The sequence below is a fragment of the Leptonychotes weddellii genome, chromosome 1, assembly GCF_054177405.1.
Source record: "Leptonychotes weddellii isolate Sample4059 chromosome 1, ASM5417740v2, whole genome shotgun sequence".
Lineage (NCBI taxonomy): Eukaryota > Metazoa > Chordata > Mammalia > Carnivora > Phocidae > Leptonychotes > Leptonychotes weddellii.
In genome coordinates, this window is record NC_138369.1 from 124,360,042 (window position 1) to 124,382,950 (window position 22,909).

General features: G+C 35.2%; 2 protein-coding genes across 2 annotated transcripts in view; one reads left to right on the forward strand and one right to left on the reverse strand.

Annotated features, from left to right (window-relative positions):
- OSTN (osteocrin) overlaps positions 1–17,141 on the forward strand; it is a 48,061-nt gene extending 30,920 nt beyond the window's left edge. Inside the window, exons 4-5 of the mRNA XM_006738025.3 lie at positions 10,145–10,241; positions 14,103–17,141. Of these exons, the coding sequence (XP_006738088.2) occupies positions 10,145–10,229 (85 nt within the window). The 3' untranslated portion in view covers positions 10,230–10,241; positions 14,103–17,141. The remainder of the gene's footprint in view (positions 1–10,144; positions 10,242–14,102) is intronic.
- A 529-nt stretch (positions 17,142–17,670) lies between these two features.
- Positions 17,671–22,909, reverse strand: part of UTS2B (urotensin 2B) — a 19,403-nt gene continuing 14,164 nt past the window's right edge. Inside the window, exon 5 of the mRNA XM_031033229.2 lies at positions 17,671–18,292. Coding sequence (XP_030889089.1) covers positions 18,267–18,292 — 26 coding nt within the window. The 3' untranslated portion in view covers positions 17,671–18,266. The remainder of the gene's footprint in view (positions 18,293–22,909) is intronic.

Consider the following 22,909-nt stretch of genomic DNA (forward strand, 5'->3'; position numbering starts at 1 on the left):
GAGACAGTCCCTTTGCCTTTGCTCCCTACCCTAACTCATATATGAATGAGTTTAAAACCTTCTCCCAGAAGTGGCAATGCTTAATTCTGTGGATAGGCTTTGATATGTACATCACCTACCCCCACCCCAAAAGAAAATTCTAGAAGACGTTTTTGTGTAAATCTATTTGCTGGGTAGAAGTTCTGAAAGTTTCATTAGACCCTCACAGAGTTTCATGAGCCAAGCAAATGAAGATCCCTTATGCCTTATCCTAGCACTTTGCAGCAATTTCCAAATCAAGCATGCCTATGTTACTTTACAGAAACTTCAATCTCATTATTTATTCCAGTGTTCATGGTTTGTTTCTGCCCATTCCTTGGGATAATACTTTAGAAGGTGACATTATGCTTAGTCAGCACCATCATCATAAATTTAACAGAATCCATTTAAAATTGAATTACTACTTTGAAATAGAATTCCAGAAGTCATACATCAACTTTCTGCTAAGCAAAGCAGCACTTTCTTCCATCTTCCTAAACATATCCCATTTATTAAGCCTCAAATTTCCATGTAGAGGAACTCCAGTTAGGGAAAGACTGCTTCTTGTCCTACCCTAGATTCACTCCCTTCTGGAAGAGAAAGCAGTCATTTATCTAATAGGCCAGTTACTGAGGAAGAGTTGAGCATGTTTCGTTGATCACCTTTCTTCCTGTCATTACTTGATAACCATGATTAGTCATATAAATTGGTCTAATCCAAGCAGGAAATATAAAGAAGCCCTTTCAAATGCAGGTGTGAAGCCACATCCTATGTTTATCAGATCACTAATAAAAATGATATTTTGATTTCCATGCATTGATCATAGCGTATTTCTCTATCATTTCTGAATGTGGACTCCAGGGGAAAAAGGGACATTGTGTACTGGCCCCTAAAAACTACATTATCATTCAGACTTAATATGGTCCTCCATCCTAATATTCTGGAATTTGAATTTAAAAGCCTAAATGTCTGTTTTAAACACAATTCTGTGGACTTTGATGATTTACCTTTTCATTCTTTACAGGGCTTTACTGAGTCCTTCATTTTAGTCTGTCCTCACAGGTCAGTCCTTCCAAGTTCATATAGTTGTAGCTGTCCTCCTATAGTCATTTATTCTTCTTTTTTAAAGTTTATTTGTTTATTTAAGTAATCTCTACCCCCAGTATGGGGCTTGAACTCATGACCCTGAGATCAAGAGTCACATGTTCTTCTGACTGAGCCAGCCAGGCACCCTGTCATTCAGTCATTTCTTAATTCTATGCCTTAATTATAAATTGTGAAACCAAGACTGGGACCATCATTTGCTTTATTGTTTCCACATGCTCCATAAATTCTTTCTGGAACCCCCAAATTAGACGTGATCTCTTCTCTTGTGGAATCCCAGAGCATTTTTAATCTCATGGTATTAGATATCTATTGCTATGTGGGCAGGTTACCCAACACTTAGCAGCTTAAAACATTAATAAACGTTGATGTTCTCACATAATTTCTGTGCATCAGAAATCCAGAAAACTTTTGCCTGAATGCATCTGGCTCAAGGTCTCTCTAAGGGTTTCAGTGAAGAAGTAGGCAGGGCTGCAGTCACCTGGAGGCTATACCAGGGCTGGATTATCCATTTCTAAAATGGCCCACTCAACATGGCTGATGGCAGGAAGTCTTAGTTCCTCACTGGCAGTTGGCAGGAGGCTTCAGTTCATTGCTACATAAACCTCTCTATGGGGCTGTTAGAGTGTCCTTAGGAAATGGCAGATGACTCCCCTAATGTGAGTGATCCAACAAAGCAGGGTGGAAGCTGCAATATTTTCATGACTTAGCTTCGGAAGTCACACAGTAATCATAATATACTGGTAGTTACAGAGATCAGCCCTGCTCAGTGCAGAAGGAGACTGCATTATGGTGGTATTATTGGGGTTCATGTTGGAGCCTGGCTACTGTACTCATCTAAGCTGTATAGTGTAATAATTTAATTACATATTATACTAATCTAAATTACTGAACTACTTAAGGGGCGCCTGGGTGGCTCAGTCAGTTAAGCGTCTAACTTCAGCTCGGGTCATGGGATCCCTAGGGTCCTGGGATCAAGCCCCTGTTGGGCTCCCTGCTCGGCAGGGAGCTTGCTAATCCCTCTCCTTCTGCCCCTTTCCCAGCTTGTGCTCTCTCTCAAAAAATAAATAAATAAAATCTTTAAAAAAATAAAAATAAATTATTGAATTATTTAAAAGGACATCCTCCTCTGTTAACCATTACTGTATCTTCCCTTTCTGCGTATTACTCAGTGTTACTGGAGTGGCATGCCCTTGTTGACAGGGCCTAGCATTTTATTGCCCATTTAAGATGTACAGGCAAATCAGACTGTTGTTTTTAGGGAACATTCTCCACACTCTGATTCTTAGGTTTCTTTCCTTGGAACTCAAAATCATAAGCAGGATCAGTAAAAGTTGTTGTTGTATCCAACAATGGGGGAAAAAAAAACATTTACGTTCGCATGAAATAACTATTAAAATCAATGAAGTTCTAGTCCACAAAATAAGCCTTAAAATGTTTAAAGCTTTGGTTACTATATGGAACATATTTTCACAACATGATATAATTAAGTAACAATAGGATAACCAAAACAGAAGGTGCAATCCTCAACTCATTTCATGAGAATGCATTATCTGATCACCAAACCATATATGGAGAGAACAAGAAAAAATTATAGGAAAACTGCATTAATGACAACAGGTACAAATTCCTACAAAAAAAATTAACAAAGCAATTCCAGTAATGTATTAAAAAGATCAATACAGCATTATCATGTTGGATTCATCACATAAATACAGTAAAAGTTTCATTTGCTTTGGAAGGTCAATTAACAGAGTTAATAGAGTGAAGAAGTAAAGCCACATCATTCAATAGATGCAGAAAAAGCACTCAATAAAATTAAGCAGCTACTTATGATCAAAATCACTGATAACTAATAATAGAAATAGAAAGAAACTTTTTTTTTAACCAAGTAAGGGACACCTATTAAAAAACCTACAGCACATGTTCTTAAATGGTGTCACAACAACAACAAATCCAATAAACTATGCAAGGTCTTTATGGAGAAAATTACAAAAATTTTTGAGAGGGCATGGAAGATAACCTAAAAAAAAGATCTTAGATAGTAAGATTCAATAGTATAAAGATTTCAATTCTCTCCAAACGTATTTATATCTTAGATTCAATACAATTCAAGGTAAAATTGCAAAAGGATTTTCCATGAAACTTAATAAGCTGAATCTAATGCTTATAAATAATTGAATATGAATATAAAAAAAACATGACCTTTGTCTCACTCCATAAATAAAAATATAATTTCAAAAGGATTAAGAACATAAATGTGAAAAGCAAAACTACAAAAAGAATTTAGGATGAAATAGGAGAACATCTTCATAACATTGGAGCAGAAGTCATTAATAAACAAAAAGTAAAAATACTGATAAATTTAAAAACAACATTAAAGATTTTCATAAAAGACACAATAAAGAGTAGCCACAAATGGGAGAGGATACTTGCATATAGCTGACAAAATCTAACATTCTGGGTATCTGTAACCCTCCTACAAATCAATATTTAAAAGGAAAACTAACTGGGGTACGTGGGTGACTCATTCGGTGAAGCGTCCCATCCTTGAATTTGGCTCAAGTCATGATCTTAGGGTACTGAGATTGAGCCCTGGGTCAGGCTCCAAGCTGGGCATGGAATCTGCTTAAGATTCTCTCCCTTCCTCTCTTGCTGCCCTTCCCCCACCATCTCTCTCCCTTCCTCTCTCTCTCTCTCAAAAAAAACCCAAACAAACAAACAAACAAAAAACACCACAGAACAAAACAAAACAAAAGAAAAACTAACCAATAGAAAACAGGCAACAGACTTGAACAGACACTTCCAAAAGAAGAAATCCAAGTAGCCAATAAACAAAGGAAAAAGGGAGAAACTTATTCAGAGGAAGCAAGTTAAAAGCACAGTGAGATAAAATTACAAATGCTTGAAATCTTGCCATTTGCAGCAACGTGGATGGACCTAGAGGGTATTATGCCAAGCGAAATAAGTCAGAGAAAGACAAATATCATATGATCTCACTCATTTGTGGAATTTAAGAAACAAAACAGATGAACATAGGGGAAGGGAAAGAAAAACGAAAATCCCACATTGCAAGGGCTGGCCTAGATTTGAAACAATAGGAGCTGTCATACTCTGCTCTTGAATATGTAAATCGGTACAACTTTGGAACAGTCTGGCTCTGTGCAATATAATTAAGTATAGGCATAGCTGACAACTGTACTTCTAAAAACACACTTGAGAGAAATCCTTAAACGTGCATTAAAGGCATCTATAAGAAAATTTTCATCTGAAAAATACTAACGACAAAAAAGAAAGCAACTCAAATTTCCATCTGTGGTGGAATGTCTGAATAAGCTGTTGTATATTAATACAATAAAATATTACACAGCAGTGAAAATAAAGAACTGCAGCTGTATATCTCAACATGGACAAATCTCAAAACAAAATATTTGCTGAAAGAAGTCAAGAAGACTTCATACAAGATTTCTTTTAAATAAAATTTTAGAACCATCTACACTGAACAAGAGAGTTTTGAATAATAAATAGAGATCATAAGGAAAAGCAAGGGTATAATTAAACCAAAATTCAGTCTACAGATTACTTCTGGGACCAAGCCATGAAAGGGATGCAATTTGGAAGCAAGAGCAACTGGGGAATTCCAAGGTGTTGGTAATATTCTATTTCTTCATTTGGTGCCAACAGGAGTGTTCATGTTATTTTTCTTTAAACTGAACATAGGGGTGCCTGGGTGGCTCAGTCAATTAAGCGTCTGCCTTTGGCTCAGGTCATAATCCCAGGGTCCTGGGATCGAGCCCCGCGTCGGGTTCCCTGCTCAGTGGGGAGCCTGCTTCTTCTTCTCCGTCTGCCTGCCGCTCTGCCTACCTGTGTGCCCCCTCTCTCTGTCAAATAAATAAAATCTTAAAAAAAAAAAAACAGCATAGATAAATCTATAGGCTATTTTGTATGTGTGAAGTGATTTTTTTTTCTTTTTTTCCAAGATTTTATTTATTTATATATTTGACAGAGGGAGGGAGAGAGAGAGAGAGCACAAGCAGGGAGAGCAGCAGGCAGAGGGAGAAGCAGGCTCCCCGCCAAGGGAGGAGCCCAATGCGGGGCTCCATCCCAGGACGCTGAGATCATGACCTGAGCTGAGGGCAGACGCTTAACCGACTGAGCCACCCAGGCACCCCTGAAGTGGTTTTCAATAAAGCATTTAAACACACATTTTCTAACTGTGTGTTTTAGAATGTAAAAATTTTTTCAGAAACTGGATTATCAAAGAATATAAATGTTTAAGAAATCCTATTCAACACAAGAAGTATATTTTAGTGTAAAGTTTAAAGTTGTATTTAAAATAATCAATCCATTCTCTTTATTAGTTTGGCAGATATTTTGTATCCTTAAACTATTTCAGAATCTTTTAAAATGGAAAAGGTAACATGGATATATAATAAAAGCCATGTCAGACCATTATTTGGTCACAAGAGGGACTAGATAGTCAGAAAGTACAGTTTCCCCCTTTGGTCTTAAGAATATTTCACTGTCTTAACATTTATGTTTTACACAATGTTTATTCCTATAAGAGTATGTGTTACAAGTGTGGTACTGTGATATATATTTCATTTCAGCAAAAATCTTAAGATAAATACTAGTTTGCCATTTTACTTCTAAATGGATGGAGACTATAGAAATTATTTAACTTACTGAGCTATGGTCATTTTTTTGTTTAATTGCTTTATGGGAATAATTGTTTTAATTTTGTATTCGTGCTAAAAATTTTAAATTCTGAATGGCTTTTCACATATATTTATTTATTTTTCTTATTTGATTTCAAGATACATGTGAGCACTTGAAACCAATCCCAAGTTTTAGAAAATGAATCAAAGTAATTATGGATCTATGGCTAGAGCAAAAACATTCATATCCACTTGATCCGTTGTTTTCAAACTCTGCTCTAAGCACCCTTAGCTGTTTCTGGAAGCTCTTTCAGGGACCACCATATATGGAGAAGAGCGGGCACTTCTTTACAGGGACAGTTCCTCACTTAACATTTTAGGTATTGATCTCTTTTATAAAGCTTTTATTTGTAGAAATAGTAAACTACAAATAGTTTGAAAGCCAATGGACAGGACTGATAGGGAATAATAGTAGAATCAGTTAAAATGTGTAAAATGATTTCAGGTGTGTTACCTCATTAGCTTTTCTCAGGCAATGCATGTCTCATTCATCACTGTATCCCCAGTGCAGAGAAAAACTAACAATGATTGTGCATAAAGCAATCAAATTTACTTAAGAAATAAGTGTTAAATAAACAAACTGGTCTGAAAGGTAGAACAGGTATTACGTAAATCTTATCAAAAAAGAAAGAGAAGCTCAGAATGACAACAGTCCTACAAATGCTTACACTAGGGATAAGTAGAAGAATCAAATAGAATCTAAGTCTTTCATATCCTGGTTCCTAATCAAATCTTGGGGAAAGAATGGAAGGAAAGAACATGGAACGAGGGAAGAAGGAAGGAAAAAAGAATTTATTTTGCTTTCCACCACTACAGCTGCCTCTTATTTGCTTGAGCAAAAAAGATCAACAGTAGGAAAGAAAGAAAAAATGCTATTTTCATTTATTTTACCTTTATTTTTGAAAAAATGAATTAGTACTCTTTTTTTTAATTTAAATTCAATTAGCCAAGATATAGTACATCGTTAGTTTGCATTAGTACTCTTAACCAGTAAATGTTCTGCTCTGATTTATAAAGATGCATGAGACCATCATACTTTCCTTTAAGAAAGCAGAAGTATTACTTTTGCTGCCATGATCCGTTCCACAGGTGCTTTGAGAGGTCAGTTCACATGTGTGACACCACTCTTCTTCCCAGCTGCCATTTCCTTCCCCTTCTCACTAGTCCTTTAAACACCAGAAGGGGTTGGTTTTTCACTTTCTATTGCTACATGTCTGGAACTTCTCCTGAGCACTCTCCTCCACCCTGAGGTGGATTCTATCTTACCCCTTTCCTGGAGTTCTGATGGAGGTAGTCAGTAAAGGAATTGAAAGGTTCAAGGAATAAAAGATCATAGCAGTCTGATTTTTTTTAATATATATCAACAACATTACCCTCAGGCATAAGCTCTAAATCACACAAATATATTCATATTTTATTGCTATGGTAGTAACTTACCTGAACTTCTGGACTTACAACAACACAAATTTATTATCTTACAATTCTGTAGGTCAGAAGTCCAATATAACCTCAGCAGTCACCATATGCCAATCTACACAACTTTTCTCAGCCTCCTTTCCAATTAGGTGCAGCCATATAATTGACTGTTAGCCACTGTATAGCCTCTAAAATTCTCCCTGATGGCTGCTCTGCGCTCTCTTTTGCCTGATCTGCCAGCTGGCTATGGAAGAAGTCAAGAGGTCAGCGGGCTGCACTCCTTGGAGGCTCTAGAGGAGAATTCATTTCCTGCTCATTCAGGTTGTTGGCAGAATTCAGTCCATTTTGGTTGTAGGACTGATGTTCTTATTTTCTTTTGAGAACTTCTAGAAGTCACAGCATTCTTTTTTTTTTTTTAAGATTTATTTATTTGAGAGAGAGTGTGTGCATGAGCAGAGGGGAAGGGGCCGAGGGAAAGGGAGAGAGAGAGAATCCTCAAGCAACTCCCCACTGAGCGCAGAGCAGACATGGGGACCCTGAGATCATGACCTGAGCAGAAATCGAGAGTCAGAGGCCCAAGGCTGAGCCACCCAGGCTGACTGAGTCACCCAAGCACCCCTATTGTTCCTTGGTTCTTGATCCTTTCCTCCTTCCTCAAGGCCAGTGATGGTGGGTTAAGTCCTTCTCAGAGTGCAGCTCTCTGACCAACCCACTCTTTTTCAGTCATCTTCCACTTTTTCAGAGACTAGACTAGATTTGACCTACCCAGGTAATCAGGATAATCTTCTCAATCTCAAGATCCTTTTTAATCCTATCTGCAAAGTCTCTTTTGCTAGGTAAGGTGACTTACTTATGGGTTCTGTGGATTATGGTGTGGACATCCTTGAGGAGACCTTATTCTTACTACAAGGAAAACAACTGCTTAAAATAAAATAAAAGTCTATAAATTATGCAAATAAAATAAAAAATATAAGAGGTATTTTTTTCTTTTTTCCAACAATAATTATTTATAATTACATCAGAATACCTAAGCACAACTGATATGCATACTTCCTACAACTCTTCATCATTAATTTTATGCTAATATTACAGATAGCATGTTTCTCCTTTGATTATCAAGTTGAAAAATATGCAGTCAATGTAGTACCAAAAAAAAATCCAGAAGTACAAACGATAGACTTCATTTAAAAGGGTATGTTTTTCAGAAATTTGAAGAGTAGAGGCAGAGATATGGCTAGGTTAAGGATAAGCACTAAATATTTTTTTTCCTGCATTTTCCCCCACTGATCAAACTGTTGTCTAGCAGACATCCTTTTAAGATCATATATATGATGCTATCTGCATTGACTAGCAAAACTAAGGGCCAACCTTCTGAATCAACAGAAAAGAAGGATGAATTAGGTAAAAACAAACAAACAAATAACATAACATGGCCCTGTTCCCTGTTCCTACAATATCATTTGGGGATAAGCTCCAAATCAGGTTCATACCTATTTTTATCATCTCTGTCTACATAGTACTAAGCACAGTGCGTGGCATATATAAAGCATTAAATAAATATTAATTACCATCAAACTTATTGTTTTGATTACAATCAAGCAGTGTTTATGGAATGTTCTAGGTGCAAGACACAGTAATAAAAATACCCCATTTTTCATTATTCTCTATACTTCTCAGAGCTTTTAGATCAATTATTTACCTAATAGTGATATGAGGAACACTGATTAGACCTGGTAGTTAAGGTAAAAACTTGGTGTCAATAAAAATGAGAGATTTTTTTCCTCCACTTATTGACATTAAATCATTACTCATCTGAGAGTACTTAATTGTAGGTTTTTGAAAGCAAAGGCTATGTTTGATTTATCAATCCCAAGACAGCCACAAAAACATCCTCACATAAAAGTTACATAATAAATGGTAAGAAAAAATCATACTGAAGTTTTCATTCATTTTTAGTGCTTAAATCGTATAGTGTATATTGACAATCTAATGCAAGTAGTTAGAACAGAAGCTATTCAAAATATTCTGAAACAAATCTTTTCAATTCTTTAAGCTGCTGAAAACTGATTCAGTTGTCTCTATCTCCATTAAGAAGACTCAAAACTTCCCATAGCTCCAAGGCCAGTGAAAGTTATGTTCTGAGAGTTCTGGGACCTCCCCTATTAGGATTTTGACTTGGTAGAACTAAGGGTTGGCAATAACAAAGCAAATTAAAATGCTTCTTTCTCAAGAGAGAATTTACAAAACATACAAGCTGGAAGTTCTCTTGTTGGATTTTTTAAACTTCATTTTAATAACGAAGCTTATTTTTTCCAAATAACATTTGGCACAGAGAATATATAACAGACATAGACCATTGTGTACAAAGCTTCTCTGGATAAAATCCGAGTGAAGACATGAGAAGCACACTTATTCCACATTCAGTGTTGGCATCAGCACATTTTCCTCCCCCAGAACAATTCTTCCCTGGAAGAACCATTCTGAGTCAGAGACTGGGGAAAACCACTGACCTAGTGTGTCTTTCATTAACAGAGGAATACACCAACATTTGAAGAGGGAAAGGGACTTACCCAAACTAAACACTTAGCATATTGGTATGCTGATAAGTCCTGGTTTTCATCAGCACTGTTTGATTCTGGATAAGTAATTTAATTTCTCAAAGCTTCAGATTCCTCAGATATAAAGTAGAGGTAGTTATACTCACTTTGACAGATGTTAAAAGAATAAGAGATAGTGTCTGGCACGTGGTGGGTGCTGATGAATGGTAACTACCGTGTGTATTCCAACTCCCAGAGAAAGCCCCCAGATCTGCAAGAAATAAAAGAGCAAAAGTCATTAATTGATAACTTAGACTTTAGCTTAAAAATATTCACCTTGGTTTGTTTCAGGAAAGTAGTAGATCATCCAAAAAGGCGATTTGGTACCCCAGTGGATCGGATTGGTGGAAACCGTCTCTCTAATTCCAGAGGCTAATTGGTTCCAACTGTGAGTACAATTTGAGTATATGCAGGCTTCTGATTAACATCTCACAGTGGGCTCATTGATCCATCTTGATTTATAAATTTCCCTTTTACTTTCCTAGCTTATAAATTCACTGCTTCAATTCTTCTCTACTAAATTAGTATATTGAGGCTAAGTAGCTTAAATGACATTAAAGAAGCAAAGGAATGTCCTAGATCTACTTCTCCATAAAATAGATTCAGTTATTCTCACAGATTCTTATATAATTATTGAATATTAATATGTGAACAATGGTTCAAATTCTAATTGACGTAATAAATCACCTTCATACTATACATAACTGTGTAGTAATCCCTCTATTATGAAGAAGACACATTTCGGTGACATACAGCATTTTGTTACCAATAACTACATTCCCAGATTTATGCTAACACGGAACATAAGAGAGAGAATGGTGTAGCATAAAGAGTATTAGCCCATGGAGTCAGAACACCTAATCCAAATCCTAGCTCTGTCACTCCTTCGTTCATTATCCTGTTTCCATATCTTATTTCTGTACATCTTGTACATTTAGATAGTAACATAGTAGTATTTTGAGAATTAAATTAGATGTATATTGGGCACACAAGACATGCAAGTGATCTTAGATTACAGTTCTGAAAATTTATTCTGTGCTGGGCCCTATACTTAGTGTTGTCCACATACTGCTTCATTTAATCATCCTGTTCCATAAAGTGGGTCCTATTACTGTCTCCAGTATCTTGAGAAGTAGTACAGTGTAAGAGGTAAAAGTGGCACCCTGGAGAGGCCCGCTTTGTGGGTCAAATCCCAGTTCCTCTATCTGTTAGCGGTGGGACCTTGATTAAGTTCTGAAATCCCCCTCCGTAAAATGAGGATTCTAATAAAGTTCAACCACATTACATTGTCCAGAAGACTAAAGGAATTGATACACATTAAACATTTAGAATAGTGTCTGACATGTAAGTGCTCAATTATTATTATTATTATTATTATTATTATTATTATACAATATTGTATATTATATGGCATTGAGCTAGTGATATAAGTAGCATTTAAATCTACAAAGTTTAAATTCTGAGCTTATATTTTCAAAAGTATATTTAGCCATATATATTATATATTTTAAACATGAAATGTTAAACATAAAATCTAGGCAATATATTTTTTCTCAGGAAAACTTACAGAGGATTCATCCTCCCTCCCAGATGAGACAAACTGGAACTGTTTTGACAATTTCCAGCATGACTTTCATGCTTTTTATTTCTCTCAGTATGATCCTTAGATCAATGATGCAGAGTCCCCTAAAGCATCACATTAACCCTGAACCTCTCAATTTAAATCATGCCAGTTTGTTCTCTTCATCAAATGTCCTAAACCACAATGAGAAGTGAATATTTTACCTCAACTTTCTTATTCTCAGAATGACTTAGTTAAAATAATTTTTTTTTTCTTTTATGGAGCTTTGATCGATGAAGTTCTGAGGTTACTGAATGTCCACAAATATAGGAGGACTTAATGAGTACTGTGAAGAACAGTGCATTTGGAGCAGTACCATCTTCAAAATGTGGATTGAACTTTATGTCTAGAGATATACCAAGTATGGTCATTCTTCAGAATTGTTAAAAATCACCACATTTTACTTGAGTAGGATCTAACTAATTGCTATTAAAAACCGAGTAACTCCTTGAAATCAGGATCACAATCCTCCAGTTTCTTGATGTGTTGAGAACATTCTGACACTGAGATTAAAACAATCAAGTTTGATTAGTCCACATGTACTCTATTACCTTGGACGCCCTGGGTTATCACCCATTCTAGTATTTCTGAATTAAACCAAAACAGGTTATGAGTTAAAAAAAATCATGCAGGAAACTCATTTTCATATAAATTTTCACATGAAGTTTTAGACCATCTAAACCCCAGATAGCCACTAAACTATGGAAAGGTATTTGGATTAATATAATGTTTCCTGACTCACTATGGGTGAAATCCAGATTCATATATTATGTCCTTGATTTAGTAGGCTATAGTGAGTATGATGACAACCACTGTCCTTATTATTAAAGTTTCAAGATAGTAATATCACAAAAGAATAGGTTTAGAATAAAACTTAACATCATGTATTTTCTCTTTCCCTTTTGTCAATCATTGCAGGTGCTCCGGTCAACCATTAGGTTTCTATTCATTATTTCCTGCTACTGTGACCAAGATTTTTCAGATGCTTTTTTACTTCATCATGTTAAGTTTTATGTTTTATAGTTTATGAATAATAAAAAAACATAAAAAATATATGTCTAATTTCTTTAACTTTTCAAAATCATTTTCCAGTATACTGTTTCTTATTTTTTGGATTAAGTCACTAAGTGATTCAAGAACATAGTCTGATTTAATCCAACCCTTTTGTTTTGTTTTGTTTTTTACAAATGAGGACACTGAGTCTGTGAGAGGAAATTGATTTGCTCAAAATTTTACAGGCACTCAGAGCAAGAGCCAGAGCCCAGGTCTCTGGATGTCTAGGCCAGCGTTCTCTTCATGACCTATAACATCTTCAGGAGGTTAAGTTGTCATTGCTGGATGCCAACTTCTCGGCTTACACATCTCTAAAACAGAGGCAGTATGTTAGACTTTGTGAAAATCTTTGTTCCACTTCTGTGGGAGTTAGTGTATACTCTTTTAAAGAAGGTTTATTTGTGGGTTTTCACCTTCTGGGTTTCACTATAAGTCTTCACACTAAAAGTGAAACTAGTTCTAATCGTGGAAGTTTTGCATGGTTTGAGTTTAGATCTAGATATAGCTGCTGTATGTTACCTAGTTTCCAGAACAAATGTTAACCTCTTCTCAGTATGTGTTTTGGAAAGGAAGATAACCTGGTATTTGCAACAATGTCTTCCTCAAATCACTAACATATTGGACCACAATTTTGAGTTTTTTTATAGGCGTCATCTCTAAGCAACTCCAATTCAGAGAGGGATTTTGTCTGAGGCTTCACAGCTTCTCTAAGTGGAATTAGAAAGTTCTAGGTCTCTGCCATTGAAACCAGGATGTCTTCCTGATGAAATTGGGTAGAAATAGGACTACTAATTATGCTACCCCTTGCTGCCACATGCACTAAGACTTTTAATAATGTAAGGCACATGTTGCTTATTATACTGACAATTTTTTTAAAGATTTTATTTATTTATTTGACCGAGAGAGAGAGACAGCGAGAGAGGGAACACAAGCAGGTGGAGTGGGAGAGGGAGAAGCAGGCTTCCCACTGAGCAGGGAGCCTGACGTGGGACTCGATCCCAGGACCCCGGGATCATGACCTGAGCCGAAGGCAGACGCTCAATGACTGAGCCACCCAGGCTCCCCGACAATTTTTTTTAAATTTTAGACCAATATTGATGCACTATCACTCAAATATATTAACAGAACTCTCAAAGAGCAGAAAAATCATATTTAAATGCCAGTATTGTGATTGGTCCCTTTAAGTAGAGCAAAATATATAATAAGTATCAATGTGTTATCATAGCAATAAACAGAAAGTTAATAGATTTTCTTTATTTTTTTTGTATGTCATGGCAATGTCTTTGAACCATGATTGAAAACTGAAAAGAAGTAGAATACAGCAGGTACCCAAAGAAAGGAACTGTGGCTTGAGCATAATCACTGGCTTATACATTGAAGATGTCCTTTTTATTGTGTTTTGATCTGAAATTATCATTTTGTATTATCATCTTTGCAATCAGAATATGTCCCAGGGAAAAAAGCTATAATGAAACATGATGTGGAGTTTTAGGTCTTCTCAATTGAAGTTGATGGTATTCCCCTTATCTATGGAGCTCTCAGTAGCTTTAACAATTTCAACTTTCCTTTTTACAGACACAGCTTCCTCCGGTGAAATGTCACAGAAACATGGAAGATGCTCCAGTGAAGTTCTTTACATTCATTAATGATTAAACATTTAAGAAACTGACCTTCTGCAAATCCTTTCCACAGTTTGAACTGCAGTCCATCACATCACAGTACTGTTATAACTTCAATTAAATTATGCAGACCATTTCAATGCATGGATGTTTTTTTCAATATATATTTTAGTTACCAGGATTGGTTACCTAGCTCCAAACCTTGCTTTTCTAAGAAACAATCAAAACACACTATACAATGAAATGCTTTCTATATGCATTTACCATTTACATTTATGAATAATAACTGAAGATTGATTTTTTTTTCTGTACAACTTAGGTACAATCTGTTTGCTCATTATTGAGGAACAAGGAAAGACAATGCTGTATATGTTCTTTTAAATATTTGACTTCTCTTATATCCTTTGTGAGCCTCTTGGGTAATAATTATGAAATTAGGCTTCTTTTAACATAGTCACATTTCAGTGAGCCTCAACCAAATAAAACATAGCCCCAGTTCCAGAAATAAAAGAAGAAAGATTTATAAGCAAGGAAAAAAACAGCAGTAATGAACCCATCAATTTTATTCTTCCAAAGAACTGAGAAAATACTTGTAGGTCAAAGCATATTGACAAAACTAGGAAATAAAGGATATCACTCATTTGTCAAGTTTGGAGATCTCATGTCCCCTAATAACTTTTCTTTTCTCTAAATTACAACTGGTAGTTAATTAAGAGCAGCAGTGGCTAATTATGAGAACAACCACATAGGAGTAACAGATGAAATTACGGGGAAAGGCAAAGAATCACTAAGTAGTAAACCACTAGAGCAGTCTGGGGCTCATTAAATACACATAATTTTAGCACGGTACTTTTTAGCACAGTACAATAAGCCCATCATCTTGATGTTACTGACTCACCTAAGAAACTGTTTGATTGGTTTCATATATTGTATTTAATAAGGCGATGAAAAATATAATATGTTTAAGAATGATTTCTTTAAAATGATTCAAATTATTTTTAATTGATCTACCAAAGCATAAAGTGTCATGTTCTGGAAAGTTCAGTTCTCAACAATAGCTGTGATGTTACTGCAACTTAGGTACAAAAGCCCATTATGCATTGGGTATGCTTTCAAAACACAAAGATAACATTTCTTGAACCAGACATTTAGCACAAGTTACCAAAAGTTCATAAAGCCTCTGGAAAACACTTCTTTAAACCCTGCTAATCACTGTCAACAGACCTGATACATTGGAGGAAAAACGTTTGGTCAGTAGGACAGATGTTTATTTTAGCATAAAAAAGGAAGAATATTATGAGAAGGTATATTCATATCACAAGGGGAGAAAAATGGATAGTTGTTATTTTTAACTAAAAAATGAGTACATGTATGATTCAAAGAATAAAATGAACTCAAAGAAACATGTATATGAACATGTTTCAATGAACATGTATACTTAGAATACAGAGTGGCTTTGTATATAAATTCTTAGTTTTGGGGAAATTTTTCCAACTGCTGAAAATCTTCAAATTTAAGTTTAGGAAAAAAAAAATAAATGAATGATTCTGTTAATTGATACAACACTGTCAACTTGACCACTACAAGGCCATTTGATAGCCCATGCCAGGCAAAAGGACAACCGATTTGTCATTATTCACAACTTAAACCTTAAGTATACAATAGGCAGAATAAATGCCACTGTTTCTTTATGCTTAAAAGAGCTACAATCTTTAAGCAGCAGTGAGTAGCTGTGTATCTTTTTTCTAGTGTTCTTTTTGTATCCAGAGAACAAACTTCAGACACAGTATTTCCAAAAGCAGGCTAAATTTTGCTATAGCAAAGAGAACTTCTGCTATAGCAAAGAGAAATGAATTTTGAGAGAGCTAACCAATTCTGTTTTTCATAAACTTGCATAAGAAAGTTAGCAGTGGTACAGAGGCAGATATCCTGTAGGACTCACTATTTGAAGGAATTTTTTAAGAAGTTAGACTGTCTCTTGCCACTTTCCCCCAACCTTCTGTTGAATTATAGGAATGTGTTCTATTCTTTAGAAGTTCTTTCTTCCCTTTTTCTCCATCTGGATATTTGTAAGCTACTTTAGCCTAAAATTTTCTCATGGTGCAGGTTTAAAGTCGAATTAAACAAACTGATTTCCTAGCATCTTTATTTTTTAATGCAAAGTTATGCTTATGGCATTCAGTTTAATTAAAGTCAAAGGTCACAATATATGGATTTATACTCTATTCTAATGTATAATGCATTTATCTCATAATATATGCCCAAGACTTCAATGAACAAAAAGAGAAAAATGTTTCCTCCACTTAAAACTCTTTTATTTCATATTTTCATTTCTGCCACTACTTTATACAAAGTAGAAAATAAGTCAGCAGTACACTAGTTTGAAATAGGGTATTCTTTTAACACAGCAGGAAATTAAAACATAATTTCTGTTAAGAACATGATGAGTCATCTCATTCATTTGTGAAGCTTCACAGAGCAAATTGTAAATATGGATTTCCGTGTTCTGGAATCAATTACATAACCAATTTTTTCATGAGGGATGTTCATTCCTGGTTACAACATTTTAAAATTTTCTCACGTTACAAAAAGTCTAGCAAATTCTACCTTTAATCTACAGATAGCTTTAGGGAATTAAATTTCTTAAAGTAAATTATTAAAAGATAATTTAATGGGGGCGCCTGGGTGGCTCAGTTGGTTGGGCGACTGCCTTCGGCTCGGGTCATGATCCTGGAGACCCGGGATCGAGTCCCCACATCGGGCTCCCTGCTCGGTGGGGAGTCTGCTTCTCCCTCTGACCCTCCCCCCTCTCATGCTCTCTCTCTCATTCTCTCTCTCTCAAATAAATAAAATCTTAAAAAAAAAAAAGATAATTTAATGGATTCTTCTAAAAAGAAGTAGCAAAAGCTTTTTTGAATGACCTTAGCCCTGAAGGTTCAAAATGCCTGCATATTGTTTAACTATTCCAAAGTTAATAAACATGAGATGATGAGCACAGGAGTTGTCTTTTTTTTATAACGATATTATGTTTGTGTTTACAACTACTGTAAATATGTGGGAATAATTAGGCATTATTTAACAACTAATACTTATGTACATTTGAGTGGCTCCTAACAAGTATATATATAGCACTATAGATATATTACTCAACTTGGTTTGTTTTATGTTTTCTTAACTTAAACAATATTATTCATACTCCCTTATGAGATAGTTTTCTCTTTAAGCACCACAAAATTATATTACGTAGATAAGCTGCCTTTCCTCCATATTGTGAAATAAGGAACTGTGTGTAGGCTCATCTGACCATCTATTCTAGTCCTTAATACTCTTTAAAGTTACTTTGACAATGTTTCTGGGCCAGCACAAGTGACAGACAAAATTGAAGTTGAACTCCCAGCCTTGAGTTGATTAAATAAGCTTGTTCAGTTGTAGGCAAGAGCATTTTGATGTACAGATGTGAAAAAAAAAAAGAATCAAGAGAAAGCCAATGAGTTTTTGTTTTGTTTTCTTTATTTTTTAGCACAATGAGTGTAATCTCTTACAGACATGCTGAATCTCAAATAGTTCATGATGCTGTGGAGAAGGCAGAGATGAGAATTAAGAAACCAAAAGGCAAATTGTTTTGTAAGAAAGTTTTCTTAATATCTATCTCTGAGACATCTAGCATTACTTTCTCCTATAGTCCAATAAACCATACATTCCTGCTCTCTAGTAATGTATCCATTTGGTTGTAGCAATTTCAGTGACAGTTGTCCAAATGAACAGAAAAGAGATAGTAGCCAGCACAATCATAAGAAAGAGAAAGGACAATGATGCATATTTTTTCCATAAATTGAGACAATATAATTTATTTTAATTTTCCAAGGTGCTTTTTAAAATATTTTAATTGATAATAATTAGATACAACACTGTCAACTTGACCACTACAAGGCCATTTGATAGCCCATGCCAGGCAAAAGGACAACCGATTTGTCATTATTCACAACTTAAACCTTAAGTATACAATAGGCAGAATAAATGCCACTGTTTCTTTATGCTTAAAAGAGCTACAATCTTCAAGCAGTAGTGAGTAGCTGTGTATCTTTTTTCTAGTGTTCTTTTTGTATCCAGAGAACAAACTTCAGACACAGTATTTCCAAAAGCAGGCTAAAACAGAAAGCAAAACAAATTCTTTATTAGGAGGATATTTGATGAAATACTACATTTGAATAAAATAGGTTATGTGTGCCTCAGTATGAGAAAGGGGGTTTTGTAAAAGGAATGTTCTATATGGTTGTTATTAGCCTCATGTGAATCTGTAAATTAATTAGAATTAAATAAAATTTGAAAATTCAGTTTCTCCATCACACTAACCACATTTAGAGTACTCAATGGTGACTTGTAGCTAGTGACTACCATAATGGGCACTGCATTAGAGAACGGTCACATCATCACAGAAAGTTCTATTGGATAGCACTGTTCTACATGATAATGCATGTAATACAGTTCAGAGAATACAGTAGGTCATCCTATTAGATACATCCCTCTGTTTTATATTTGGGGTAACTGAAATCTCAAAGAGGAAGTCACATGAGTAAAAACTATGATAAATATGTTTCAATTTACTGAGGGGAAAGGAAGGAAGAGAGTTTAAAGTTCACTTTGCAGATCACCAAATGTTATTTAAGTAATTTATTTGTCACATTGAGTCTTCACATTCTGATCATTAAAATGATGCTTCAGAAAAATCAAACCAATTCTAAAAGTATTTTAACTCCGAGAAACAAACTGAGGGTTTTAGAGGGGAGGGAGGTGGGGAGATGGGAATGGGAGGGGGGTACCCGGTGATGGATATTAAGGAGGGCACATACTGCATGGAGCACTGGGTGTTATACGAAAACAATGAATCATGGATCACTACATCAAAAACATAACATAATAAAATTAAATTAAAAAATAAAAATAAAAAAACAGTATTTTAATCTTCAAATGCACGAATGAGTCATTTTAAAAATCTTCTGTAGGTGGTTTCCAATCGCCTGACTTATAGTAGCTTCATAGACTCATTATAAATTTCTCTAATTTCCTTCAATCTAAATGGTTTATAAAATTAAGACCTCAGGGTGACAGGTCTTTGATTCGCAATTGATGAATGGGACACCCAATGAAAAAGAGTTAAAAAAGATACTCTTTGAAATACTCTGAAATAAATGATAAAAGTCTGTCTGCTTGCCAGGTTTCCCTCCTTCTCTATTAACTCTCTAACCTAGAACCCTCAAGTTCATCACCACCTACACACACAGTGTTATGACAGCACTCAGAGTCTACTTTTCATTTCTACAAGAGCCACGCTTCCTTTACATGAACCCACATTCAAATCTTATGAAAGGAGTTTATTTTCAGACACTAAACTGAGGACCCCAGCCCACTACTCCAATCTTCTCTTTATAGTGTGCTTCGGAAAGTTATCATCACTGCCCTTTCTGGCCCTTCAGATATCATTGAATATCTCAGTCTGTTAGGAAAATATAAATGTACACATATCCAAAAATTACTCATGAGTGGCTAGATTAAGTAGGCAATGGAATATCGTTAGGGAAATTTTCTGGACCTGGATGAAAGGAAGTGTCATGAATGACGACATGCCCAGCAGAGCCAGACTCTTCAGTGCTTATCTATCATGTATCATCGTGTGAAGGAAATCTCTCGCTAGCATCCTGCTGTCATCTGATGTCTGTTCGGCTCACTCTGGTAACCCTGTTTTCATCAGGATGCTATGTGCTGGACAGCTTTATATTTCTTTTTCATCTCCCATCCTCAAGTTTCTTCAAATGTGCTGCTCCTATCCTACGTCAGCTTATGAATCCAAAAAGCTGAAGTCATTAGGAGTGCAGCTAAGTAAATAGACCAGAGTGAGAACTAGGAGACTTTTTCTTTTTTCTTTTTTTTATTTGATAATTTGACATTACATTTTGTAAATCTAAGGTGTACTGTGTGTTACTTTGATAAATTTCTATATTGTAATATGATTGAAGTAGTCTATGTCAAATTACATCTTTATAGTACAATATTATTGTCCACTTTCATTACACTGCATTAGATTTCTATGACTTATTTACTGCTCATAACAAGTTTATATACTTAAACACCATCAATCTTATCCAAACCCCTTGCCTCCATGATCCCCTGGTTACCACTGTTTTACTCTCTGGTTTTTCACAGGTTTGACTTTTTTAGATTCCAGATACAAGTGATATCATACAGTACTTTTCTTTCTCTGTTTGACTTATCTTGCTTAGCATAATGTGCTCATTTCATCCATGTCATTGGAAATGGCAGGATATCCTCCTTTCTCATGGTTGAATAATATTCCATTATACACACACACACACACACACACCATTTTTATCCATTCATCCATTGATATATACCTGGAAGTAGAAGTGTTGGATCATAGAGTAAATCTATTTTTAATTTTTTGAGGAACTTCCATGTTGTTTTCCATAAAGGTTGGACCAATTTACATTCCTACCAATAGTGTATAAGAGTTCCTTTTCACCACATTCTCACCTTCACTCCTTGTCTCTTGTCTTCTTGATGATAGCCATTCTAACAGGTGTGAGGTGACATCTCACTGTGTTTCTGATTTGCATTTACCTGCTGATTAGTGATGTTGAGCATCTTTTATGTGTCTTTTGGCTATTTTGATATCCTTTTCAGAAAAAAAAATATCTATTTAGTTCTTCTGCCCATTTTTTAATTAGATGTTTTTAGGGGTTTTTCTGTTGTTATTAAGTTGTGTTCTTTATATTTTTTAGATATTAACCTCTTATCCAATATATGCTTTGCTAAAATTTTCTTCCATTCTATAGCCTGCCGTTTCATTTTGTTGTTTCTTCTGCTCTGCAGAAACCTTTGAGTTTGATGTGGTCCCATTTGTTAATTTTTGCTTTTGTTGCTTGTGCTTTTGATGTCATGTCCAAAAAGTCCTTACCGAGACCAGTATTGATAAGCTACTGCTCTATATTTTCTTAGAGGAGTTGTATGTTATCAGGTCTATGTTTAAGTCTTTTATTAACTTCAAGTGAATTTTTGTGAGTGGTGTGACATAAGGGTCCAATTTCATTGTTCGGCAGGTGTTTCTCCAATTTTCACAGCATCATTTTTTGAAGGACTATCCTTCTCCCATTGGGTGTACACGGCTCCCTTGTTGAGTATTAGTTGACTCTATATGCCAGGATTTAATTCTAGGCTTTCTGTTCTGTTTCATTGTCCTGTATGTCTATTTTTGTGCCAGTACCATACTGTTTTTATTACTATGACTTTACAGTATAGTTTGAAACCAAGTTTTGTTCTTTTATCCTCAGAATATTTTGGCTTTTTGGAGTCTTTTGTTGTTCCACATAAACTTTAGGATTATTTCTTCTATTTCTGTGAATAATGCCTTTGGTATTTTGGTGAGGATTGCATGGAATCTATAGATGGCTTTGGGGAATATGGCCATTTTAACAATATTTATTATTCCAGTCTATGAACACAGATTTCTTTCCATTTGTTTGTGTCTTCTTCAATTTCTTTCAGCAAAGTCTTAGAGTTTTCATGGTGTAGATCTTTCACTTCCTTGGTTAAATTTTTTCCTAAGTAAATGGACAGAGGGCCTGGATAAACATTTCTCCAAAGAAGCCGTACAATGGCCAACAGACATATGAAAAGATGTTCAGTATAACTAATCTTCAGAGAAATGCAAATCAAAACCATAATGAGATATCACCTTATACTTGTCAGAATGGCTGTTATGAAAATAAATAAGTAAATAACAGCTGTTGGCAAAGATGTGGAGAAAAAGGAATCTTCACGCACTGTTGGTGGGAATGCAAAATGGTGCAGCCACTATGGAAAACAGTATGGATGTTCCTCAAAAATTAAAAATAGAACTACCATATGATACAGCACTTTTACTTCTGGGTATTTAACTGAAGAAAATGGAAGCAGTAATTTAAAAAAACACATGCATCCCTATGTTGACTGCAATATTATTTACAATAGCCAAGGTATAGAAGCAATCTAAGTATCCATCAGTAGATGAATAGATAGAAAGATTGATTACACACACACACACACACACAATGGAATATCCATTAAAAAATGAAATTTTGCCATTTGTGACAACATGGATGGACCTAACGGGTATTAAGCCAAATAAAATAAGTCAAAGACCATATGATTTCACTTATATGTAAACTCTAAAAAATAAAACAAATGAACAAACAAAACAAAACAGAAACAGACTCTTAGATACAGAGAATAATCTGGCAGTTGCAGAAGGGAGGGAGTGAAATAGAGGAAGGAGATTAAAAGGTACAAACTCCCAGTTATAAAGTAAGTATGATGTGGGGATATAATGTACAGCATAGGGAATATAGTTAAAAATATTTAAAAACTTTATATGGTAACAGATGGTGGATAGATTTATCCTGGTGATCACTTCCTAATGTTGTATTACTATGCTGAATACCTGAAACTAAAATAATATTGTATATCAACTATAATTCAATAAAATTTTATTCCTAAGTATTTTATTGTTTTTGATGCTATTACAATTGGGATTTTTTTTCCAATGCTTCATCATTAGTATAAAGGAATCCCGGGGTTGGAGCAAGATGGCGGAGGAGTAGGAGACCTGGATTTCGTCTCCTCTCAGGAATTCAGCTGGATAGGGATCAAACCATTCTGAACACCTACAAACTCAACAGGAGATCGAAGAAAGGAATAGCAACAACTCTC